General features: G+C 34.9%; 1 protein-coding gene across 1 annotated transcript; it reads right to left on the reverse strand.

Moving 5' to 3' along the window:
* Positions 1-9919: 9919 nt before the first annotated feature.
* K441DRAFT_668364 (uncharacterized protein) lies at positions 9920-10827 on the reverse strand. The gene is made up of 3 exons (XM_067649992.1): positions 10702-10827; positions 10514-10642; positions 9920-10461 (listed from the first exon to the last, which is right to left on the reverse strand). The coding sequence occupies exon 3, from the start codon at positions 10436-10438 to the stop codon at positions 10169-10171; it is 270 nt and encodes an 89-aa protein (XP_067498394.1). The 5' UTR covers positions 10439-10461; positions 10514-10642; positions 10702-10827; the 3' UTR covers positions 9920-10168.
* Positions 10828-11802: the final 975 nt, after the last annotated feature.

The following is an 11802-nucleotide window of genomic DNA, read 5'->3' on the forward strand; positions in this document are numbered from 1 at the left end:
GCCTATTTTTAAACAACTATTTTACTAATATTCCGTTGCTTTAGGTGCTTTAATAGCTTAGGATTACTACAGCTAGGACGGCTTAATTAAACTTAAAGGACTATCCAGAGGTATATAAAAGGGCTAATAAAAGAAAGGCAAAACTACCGTTTAACTTCATTACGGGAATAGTTATTAGCGTAGTTAATTTGGTGCTTTCAATTATATAGCAGAATAAGAATTTAGTACAGTTTTTAACAACGGCTCACTTATATAGCAGTAAGGATGTTAATAAAGTTAACCAATATTGGCCGCAAGCATATAATTCCTTCCTTAAAAAGCTAGTGGCTAACATTTAGGGTAATAATTTAATTAAGAAGTTAACGCTTCCTAGGCTCTCTATCGACTATAATAACTAAATAGGCGGCGTTAATATCCATAATTAACTTTAAAGCTACTATACTACCTAGATTACTACTATATATACCTAGTATAACGGAACCTTGTAGTAGGAACTACGGTGGGTCCTGTTATTGGGCTAGGTGTGTAGGAAATGCAAGTATAAAAGTCAACAACGTAATAACAACTGGTGGAGTAGTTGCCTAACAGATTAACTCTAATTGTATTCTAAGAATTACTACAAGGAAGGAACTATCTAGGTAGGGACTAAGGGTCCTTAAATACACAACCGTACTCCTATAAAATCCTTCTTATACGTAATATACGTGTGCTCTATTTACTCTATTATAGATTATATAAATCCTATAGATTATATAGATTACCCCACGTGACCTTAGTTACTATTCCTTGTTATATAGTTTTATCGGCTCTATCCTGGACCGTACCTAAATTAACTAACTAGCTTCTTTCGTCTCTTCTCTAAGTAGTTATAATATTATACTTAAAGCGTCCGTAATACCATCTCCCTCCTCTCTATCTTCGTTTTTAAAGCTTTAAAATATCTCTAAGTTATTTACTAAAGGTATAATATCCATCTAATTAATTTAGTTAATATTATTGCTCATTATACCTAAAGCAATTTCTTCTTCTTTAACCGCTTGTCGTATCCGCACTATTACTGCAATATTATTTCTTAGTAAGATTATACTGTCTCCGTATTCTCGCTGCTTAAAAGAGGGGTTGGTTTATATTACGTTAGCGAACCCATCTTTATAATAACCGTCCTCTTACTTAGAGTGCACTAGAGCGAATATTTATTCGTTTTATAATATTTACTCCGTCTTTAATGCTAAATATATACAACCTATTACTCTTAATAGTCGTCCAGTTCCCTAATTGATTTGTCTTAAGGTTTTATATTTAATCTACTGCTGCGCGGCTAGATAATAAACTGTCTATTACTCTTACCAAATTGCGTTATTCTTAGGATGCTAAACAGGAGGCTGCTAATACTTAGTAACGGGCCCTTAAGTCTTACCTTGCGGCGTCTACTTAGTTAATCCGTCTTAAGAAGGTTTATAAGAAGGTTCGTTCTAAGGAGTAGAAACTTATAGAATAAGGTTTATAGGAACTTAATAATAAAAAAACGGATTTTCTTCTAATAGAGAAGGAAATAGATCTAAGTAGCTCGGCAACTGCTCTTCTTAGGTCCCCCTTAGGTGACTCATTCTTTAGCGATCCTTTTTTATTAATGCTTCCTAACCTAATCTCTTTTAATACTCCTATACCTTTCCTATAGCGTTCTTTAAATTCTCTAGTAGCTCCTAGGTAGTCTTAGTATAGCCTATTTACTTAACCTTGTACCATATTTTATTATTAACGTCCTTATAACTAACGATCTTTAAAACTTGCTATTTATCTTCTTCTTATCCTCTATACGTGTCTGCTTTATAGACCGGTGGCTTAACATTCCTATATGCTAGCTTTAGCATTACAATGTATTATATAGGGTAGATCTTTATTTTAGCTAGTAGGTTTAACTTAAACGTGACTAATAAAATCCTTTATGTAATTTTAAAAGGTCCTAGTCTAACATAGTCTAACTTCTTACTTAGTTATTAACTCTTAAAATTTTTATATAGTAGCCATACTTTATCTCCCTCCTTAAGATCTGGTTCCTTAGATCTCTTAGCATTATAGTACCTTTTTATTCTTTCTTATACCTTTTTTGCTAATTCTATAAGGTCTATATAAAGATTTATTAACGTCTTTATCCTTTCTTTAGCTATACTACTCGTCTTCTTTACTTATCTTAATAACAACGATATTCTTAGCTTATATCCATAATTTGCCTTAAATAGTAATATGCCTATTCCTTCTTAAGGTGTTGTATTATATATAAACTATATAACTAGTAATAGTAATACCTAATTATTCTATATATAATTAACATAATGCTTTAGATACTGCTTTAGTGTCTAATTTAATCTTTCTATTTAACCGTCTGTCTACGGATAATATATAGTAGAAGTTACTGCTCTAACTCCTTACTCTGCTAAGAATACCTCCTAGAATACTGCTATAAATCTTAGATCTTTATCTAATATAATCTTACTTAGTACTCTATATCTTATAAATACTTCTTTAATATAGATTCTAGCGACATCTTCTACTAAAATTTCTTCCATACAGGCTATAAAGTATCCCCACTTTATAAGCTTATCTACTATTACTAAAATTATATTATAATCTTGTCTGGTAATAGGATTTCTTAACTTTAGTAACTTAATAATAAAGTCCCATAATATAACCTCCTATAGTCTCTCTGGTATTTTAATAGGTTATAGCCCTCTATATGGCTTATGCCTTATTAATTTATTTCTTTAGTAATCTAGACACTCCTTTATAACCTTCCTAGCTATTCTTTAGATTTTATTAATAATATACTCCTCCTAGAGTCTTAACACTAAGCCTATAGCTCTATTATGTCCTTAAGTTAATCCCTTATAAAAGTCCTCCATAAACTACTCTGCTATGCTTCTTAGGATATACCTCAATTTTTAATTCTTGTATATATCCGACTATAAATCTTCTAGCTATACTTCTAGAATCCTTTATACCTAAAAGCTTTCTAATATTTTATAAACTCTTTCTAACTTATTATTTTCCTTAGTCGCTACAATTTTCGGATAATTATATCTAATTAATCCGTCTATATCTTTTCGCAGTAAAGCCCCTAATAGCTTTTTATTATTTTATAGTTCAGCTTTACGGCTTAGAGCGTCTACCCGCGTATTATCTGTACCCTTAGTATACTAAATCTTAAAATAGTATTCTATAAGCATCTCTGCCTATCTAACCTATTTTTAGTTAAGTTCCTTTATTATTAGGAATCCTGTTAGGTTCTTATAATCCATCTTAACTATAAATAGTTTCTCTATGCCTTATAAGAATGCTCTCTATTTTTTTAGTGCTGCAATTATACCTAATAACTCTTTATTATAGATGTTATAGTTTAACTCTAGTAGTATTATCTTCCGACTATAGTACGCCACTGGGTGCCATCTATCTTAATATTTCTGTATAAAGTACGCCCCTAGTATATAGTCTAATATATCTATTTCTATAACTGTTTCTAGTCCTAGTTAATAGATCTTAAGAGCTAGCTCTTAGGTAAATAACTCTTTAACTTTCTTAAAGAGTTCTTACTATTCCTCTCCCCATACCTATAGTTCTTCTTTCTTTATTAATCGCGTAAATGGCTTAATATTCTTTAACTATTGCACTATAAACCTTCTACAGTAATTATAAAACCCTAAGAACAATTTTAACTATATGACGTTCTCTAGTTCCTACCAATTTACTATAGCCTTAATCTTCTTTAGATCTATACTAAGTTGGCCTAGTTTAATAATAAATCTAACAAAATCGGTCTTCCTAGTGAAGAACTCGCATTTCTTAATTACTACTAGCATCTATTCTTCTTATAGTCTCTTTAAGACCTATTTAACATATTCTCTATATTCTTCCTTACTTATTAAATAGATAATGATATTATTAAGGTATACTATAATAAATTCATCTAAGTATTCTTCTAATATATTATTAATACGCTTTTAGAACGTTACTAGTACGTTTATAAGCCCGAATTACATAACTAATAGTTTATATAGTCCTTCCTTTAACCTAAAGGCTACCTTTTATTTGTTGCCTTCCTTAATCCTAATCTAATAGTACATTTATCTTAAATCTATCTTTATAAAGATTTACACATTGCCTATCCTATCTTAGATTTGCTAATTAAGGGTAAAGAATACCTATCCTTCCTAGTAATGCTATTTAACTATCTATAGTTAATATACAGCCTTAGTTTACTATTTTTCTTTAGTACGAATAGTACTGGATATCCTGCTAATAACTGCAATGGTCTAATGTATCCCTTTTATAGGTTTTCTTAAATAAACTCTTTTAGTGCTCTACCTTCTTTTTTAGTAAGCTTATAGATTAGAAAGAACCTTAGACTTATTTCTAGTTCTAATTTTATCTTATAGTCCCATACTATATACTCTAACAGCTTCTTACTTTCTAGTAACTATAGTTTTTTGCCGTACTTATGGTATCTCTTTAGTATATAACTTAAGCCTTACTTAGTCTCTTTATATATCGCTCTAACTTAGTACTATACCAACTTGGCTTATTATTATATCTTACGGTATTAAGTATCCCTAATATCGACCTAACCTATAACCTAATCGATCTTTAGATTATATTCCTATAACTAAGGCATTCCTAATACTGCCTTATTATTCCCTAATAGTAATATATTAAAAGATATCTTGATTTGTCTCCCTTTAATAGTTAACTAAATAGGTCCTATTTTAAGATTAATAATCCCTCCTTTATAGGCTATTAGATCTCCTAAAATTGTTACTAATAGGTAAGATTCCTCCTTTTATCTATAAGGTAATCCCATTCTTTTAACTGCTACTAGTAAGATATAGTTCCTTATTGCTCTACTATCTATTAATGCCTTAAACTATTAATCTTGCCATTTAACTTATAAATTTAGGTGTTGTCCTTGAATTCCTTTAAGGGTCTAAGGCTCTACTACTAGCTCCCTTTAGTTCTATAGGCCTCTACTTTTCCTAACTATTAGCTGCTTAATCCCGTTGTACTTAGCTTATTCTTTAGCTAATGCTTAGTTCGCTTCTTATCTTTAATATACTATAGACACATATTTTCTAGGCATTCCCATCACTATTATCTGTCTAAGTATTCTTCCGTAAGGAATCTTCCTAGTTAAAGTATTAAATTTCCTTCCTCTTGGACTTCTGCTGGATGCCATCTATATATATATTTAGCATTCCTATATTATTGCTTGTCCGTTATCTAATATATCCTTAAAAGGTATTTCCAATTCTTCTCTTTTAGATTTTTATATATCTTGTATATATCGTCCACGTACGCAATCTACGATAACGTGTAGTATACTAGGTGCTTTAGGTTAACTCTTAGCTCGTCTTCGCTCTTAAGTTTAAACCTCTATTATATTAATCTGAACGTTATAACTTTATTCGCAGGTACTAAGATACGCTTTTTGCTTCTTTAGTCCTTTAAACGCTCCTCTAGATCCCTTAACGTTATAATTAAGGCTCCTTTAATATAATTTATGGCCTTTTTTATAATTGGGTGGTTCTAGATAACTTTTTTATCCAACCACATATAGAAATCTTCCCACTTATTGTTATGCCTTTGCCTATACTACTTTTAGTATAGCTGCTAGAGTATATACGGCTTATCTATAAGGAAGTATCTTCTTATTACTATATCGTAACAGCCCTTAGTGTGTCGTTTTTTAAACCTAGTAGGAATTCCTAAATCCTCTTTATTTTCCAGTTTGGTAAGCCACTTAGCTCTTAGTATACCTATTCTTAGCCTATTAGTAATTCTTTGTACTAGCGCTCTGTCCTTTATACGTCCTAATATGCTAGATCTCTTATCTAGTTTTTATTCTTACCATGCGATAATTTTTACTCTGAATTCTTCTATGGTTTCCTTTAGTTTACGTCTTACTAACAAATCCTTAAAGTTTTCTTGCTTCTTAATCTTAGTATTAACTCTTTAATCTTTAGTCTAAACGCTATATTCTACTAGTAAGTCCTCTAGGTCTATATGTCTGTCTCCTAATCTAATTACTATTTATGCTGCAGATTTTCTAATCTATAAAGAAGCTCCTTACCTCTTGCCTATAGGTGTCCTAATTTATACTCCGAATTCTTAATCCCTTAGATTTATTAATCCTAAGCTTGCTTTTAACTTAAGCTTAGCTCCAGCCTTAGTCTAACTAGGCTTACTTAGTGTTCTTATCTCGTTTTAAAAGTCTTAAATCTCACTTATCTTATCTTAAGAATCTTATACCTATGGGAATCTCTATCCCGAGCTCATTTATATATTCTTAAACTAAGCTACTACTCTACTCTATCGGTTTTCGTCTGTTATAGGTCCTTAAGCTTACCTTATCTTATCTTAAGAATCTTAAGCCTTTGGCCTTTTACCTTTATTAAGTGCCGAAGTGGTTTACTATCCTACTTCTCTTACGTCTTATAAAGCGATAGACATCGTGTCTAGTGGGGTCTTAATCCCTACTAATGTTCCCTATTCTATAGTGGAATTATCCTCTACCTCTAGTATAATATCTCTAATGGCTACGTGTTTCCAGTAAACCGCTCTTATTACCTTATCGTTACGAAATATTTCGCCTATGTTGAATTTATCGTCCTTAATGTCCGATCTGTGAACTGGTTTATTAGTTTCTCTGCATCCTATAGGTGCTGGCTCCTATAGCCAATAGCTTACGCTATACTTAGCGTCTTTATAAATTCGGTATGTATTATTATAATAAAATGCAAAACTTCTAATTAAACATTCTTTTGTTCCTCGTAGTATACTATTATCCCTTTATACGTATATGTCTTCTGCCGTTAGCCTTATTCCCTTTATTATATAGTACCTCTAACCATCTTTATAATCCCTCGCGAAGTGACCTTATTTTCCGCAATTTATATAAGCTCTTTCCCTAAACTATTACTTTTACTATAGAGTCTACCTAAACGTCTTCTGCTACTAAGATCCTTAGTTTAGCCTTTGCTCCTTAGTCCTATAATTACTAGATCCTTAACCTCTAGGTTTTTATAGTTTCTTACTCTATCTCTTATAGGCTTCTTTAGTACCACTTAGGTCNATTAGCTCTGCGCTATACNATANTTTNTAACTTAGCTTTNGTTANTNNNTACNNTACGNCTTATATAACTATAGAACTCTATCCTAGCCTCTCTTAGCCTATTCCCTTTAGTAAATCCAATTATTAATCTTAATCGCTTAATCTATTAGTTCCCTTAGGGTGTCCGTATCTTTTATTAGGATAATTACGTCCTGGACTTTAGCCTTAAGTCCCTATTTATACTATGCTATAAGCGCCCTATTATTCCACTTAACTTATATCGCTAATGTTTGGAACTACATTATATACTTAATTGCTAAGGTTTATTACATAATGTCTTAGAGTTTTCTTTCCGCCGTAGTTACTGCCTCTAGGTCTCTAAACATTTGTATAAGTTACTCTATAAATCTATTCTAGCTTAAGAACATAAACCGTACCTCTTAGTTCGTAGTCATTATTCCGTTTACTTAGATTTCTATAAGGTAAGGCTTAAACCACTTAAGTGCTCTTCCTATTAAGAACAATCCTGCATATACTATTTGATCCATAGGTATTGCTAGCTTAGCTCCCTCTTACGCTACCTTAAAGTGTATTTACGTAAGGAATCCTTTAAGCTTTAATCTCTCTCCTAAGTATCTTTTGATTAATAGTAACTTAACCTTTACTACGCCTATCCCGTTAATCCTGTTTTCCAATATTACATTATTTTCTGTTAACTAGTCAACTATCTCTTATAGCTATCCGACCGTTATAGGTTGCTATAAGTTAGTGTCTGCTATACTAGTGTCGTTACCTAACCTTAATGTAGTTGCTGCCGTCGATAGCGTTATAGTGGCTACTTTTAGTGGTATGTTGTTCGACTTCTTATATTAATACTGTAACTAGGTAGTGATTGTGTAACGGAACCTTGTAGCAGGAACTACGGTGGGTCCTGTTATTAGGCTAGGTGTGTAGGAAATGCAAGTATAAAAGTCAACAACGTAATAATAACTGGTAGAGTGGTTGCCTAATAGATTAACTCTAATTATATTCTAAGAATCACTATAAGGAAGGAACTATCTAGGTAGGGACTAAGGGTCCTTAAATACACAACCGTACTCCTATAAAATCCTTCTTGTACGTAATATACGTGTACTCTATCTGCTCTGTTACGGATTATATAGATCCTATAAATTATATAGATTACCCTACGTGACCTTAGTTACTATTCCTCATTACATAGTTCTATTGGCTCCATCCTGGACCGTGCCTAAATTAACTAACTAGCTTCTTCTGTCTCTTCTCTAAGTAGTTATAACATTGTACTTAAAGCGTCCGTAACACCTAGATGCTCTTATTCTTTTAGGCGCTTAATACGGCTGTAATTAACGCCTATATTATTAGTAAGAATATCTTCCGGACATTAAGCAAGCCATTCCTTTATACCCACCGCCGCTTCTATATATAATTAGTATAGAACCTTATTATTATAGGCAGTTAGAAGATAGGGTTAACTAAATAAGATACTAAGCGTCGTCTTTATTTAGTCTTACAAAAGCCTAGGCAATATTAACCTGGTACTAGGCCTGGTTATTAAAATATCGGAACAAATTAAAGAAGTACCTACGTTACTGCCAAAACCCCACTACCTATAATTTAACAGTGTATGCAAATTCACCGCTCTATTAAAGGTTTTACAAAGAAGCAAGGCTATAAGGGCTTACTAAGATGCTAGATATATAGATGGAAGGAGGCTAGGAAGCTTGTGATATAAATACGGCAAACAGTATACGAATGCGAGGTTTATAGGCTTCCTCTATACCTTTAGTGCTTTAATAGCTTTTATTTAGTAGGCGACAACTAGGTAACTATTTTTAATCCTCTACTTCCTTATACCTCTAATATTGAGACCCTAAAGCTAATTAAGCCTTTACGGCAGTAACTTTCTTAGCCTCCTTTAAGCCCTCCTCTACTGCCTTTAATCGATCCTCCACACTAAATAATCGCTGATTAAACCATTTAACTACCTATAGCACCTTACGCATCTCATTTGACGTATATAATACGTCCTCTATTATAACCTTAAGCTAATCCTCTACTGGTTTATTCTTATTAATGTTAGGAACGCGTATAAAGCGTATAAGTGGTAGAAGTTTAGGGGAAGACTCTAATGGAGGATTTTCCTATATAATCAGCAGCTAGTTAATGGAAGAATGGCAAGAACATACGACTGTGACGTCATGCATCATGACTTTTTACTTAACTTCCTCAAATAAAATCTGTGGTCGGTATTTTTGGGGTTGCCTTTTGCAGTATTTCGTTGGCATTATGATGTTAAGGTATTTTGGTGGGGCTTGCTAATAAAATTGCGCTAGCTGGGGTGCCTGCAGCATGCTAACCCAAGCAAAAGCGCCAAAAGCGCCCAATACGAAAAGTGACTTTTGCCACACGAAGGGATGCTGCCTTCGAGCCTCCGTTCCATATTCCATCTGAAGCTCTCGTATACGCGCCAAAGTAACAACTTTTCATGACATGGCGACTCCACACACCCCAACTGCAATACTGTTGTCGCATTTGCAAGCTTTATATAATGTTATTATTTTAACCTTTGTAATCGCGATGAGCTTGTTTCGTCGCGGCGGTCGCGGGCGTCGCTGTAGCTCTACTACGGCTTCTACGGGAGGTGGGCGAAGGAAAGCATTAATCGCAGGGAGGGCGTTAGCCGAGGAGGAGACTCTATTACTACACCAAAGTAGGGATTCACGATAGAGGCTTGGTGGCAGAGGGCCTCACTCGAATCGCTCACCGACGTCAATCACGCATTATGCGAAGCCAAATCTTGAGCCTCATATGGAAGTTTACCGAACGATCGACTCAATTACAGATTCAAATGAGCCACGGTAGTAGCCGCCACTAATTACAAAACGGGTGACACTAAAATACGCACAGATTGAACAAATATGATATGGAGCCGATTTGCAACCGAACGTACCCTAAGCCACCCCAGTCTATTGTAAGCTACTTGCTCTCGTCAAAACAGGCCATATCCTCAGACTGGAGAAAGTCCTAATTTCGTACGAAATTCCGGCATTACCAGATTCCTCTCCACCACTGACGTATTTGCAATGTTGGGAGTAACAGCTGGCCATATCGTGAAGTCTTGGGATTGTTCGGTTGCAAAACCGTTAGATTGAATATGAACTGAAAGTCCGGCACAAAGAAAGCGTTCCTTCCCGATTTAACACGCGTCTGTGGCTCTACGGGTTGCACGGACGTGTGCAAATATGAAGCCTCCATATTGAACTGGAATCTGTAACAGGAGCTTCGAGCTCCATATTGAAATGATGCCAAGAGCTCCATTTCAGAAGCTGTGTACGGTAAAGCTGCCAATATTTTAGCGTGCTATTCTAGCATTTTGCGAGCGGTGAGAGGAACATTAAATTTTTGAGGCTGTGCGGACAAATTCACTCTGAACAACCGAACGACCCCTGTACCAGTGGACGAAAGGGTGCAGTAAGGGTGATGATGTGCACGTTGTGCATTCTGGCTGCTGCATTGGCCCGGCTGCAAGGAAGAGTACGTCAGCATAGTTTTCGGCAAGCCTGGGCTTAAGACCCAATTACCTCGCTGTAACCTGAGCAACATTCCTGACGGCACTAGCTTGTGTCTGCAAGGCTTGGATCTGTTGTAGGTGGGTTCTGTGAGGGGACTTTGTAGACAGGGGGCTATAAGGCACGATTGTAGGAACAGGACAGATTGTGGAGGAGACGAATCCTCTGGGATCGGAGAGACTATATACTAGGGGCACGTGCCTCAAACACGTGACCGACGACTGTCCGGGGTTGTCCTGAGTGCAGGTGACCGCGGAGGATTGCGCGAAAAGAGATTTCTCCTTCCTTTTTGGGAAAAGCGCGGTTTTGGTGCCAAGACCCCACCAAAAATCAACTCAGTCAACTTAATTGAAGCTTTTAACACTAATATATCATCTATATAGCCTCCAAATCATAGTGTTCCATCGTTTAACATTCACGTAATTTACCTCGTTCTATCGCACCTTATATTCTACATATCTTTTACGCTTTTTAAGCCCAAAATACCTTACTACGGCCTTGTAACGAGAGCGCAGGCTATAGTAATAAGGGCTTTAGGTACTCCTCTAAAAGCGATCACTTAAGTTACTAGAATTAGCGCTAAGCACATCGGCAATCTACTAAAAAGGGCAGTAGAGAATGGCTAGCGTGCAGATTGGGTTCTCCTTAATAACCACCTTAAGGATAAGCCCTGCATAGGGTGTAAGAAAAAGATTACTCTTAATCTTAAGCAAAAAGTCATTAACGCCGTTATATGCGATCGTTACGGACGTAAAAAACGTACTAAAAGGATTGCTCGCGAAACAGGCCTCTCTATCCCTTAACCCGCTGAAATTCGTCCATTCGTTATCGATAAGAATTGGCCAATTAGATCAACGTAATCGACTATACACGTTGTTTGGATTCGTGTGTTTTGCACGGACCACATACTCCATAGACGCCAGCGGGTTAAGGGATATTATCCGTTTAAATTATACTTAAAAATACGGCTACTATAAAATAAAGCTAATAAGGAAGCCTAGATTAACCGCAGCTATAAAGAACAAATAATATAAGTTTATATTAGCCTATTATTATTAAACCTTAGAAGATTAGAAGGCTATAATTTGGTTAAATAAGACAAGTATCGTTTTA

This window comes from Cenococcum geophilum (assembly GCF_001692895.1).
Source record: "Cenococcum geophilum 1.58 unplaced genomic scaffold K441scaffold_62, whole genome shotgun sequence".
Lineage (NCBI taxonomy): Eukaryota > Fungi > Ascomycota > Dothideomycetes > Gloniales > Gloniaceae > Cenococcum > Cenococcum geophilum.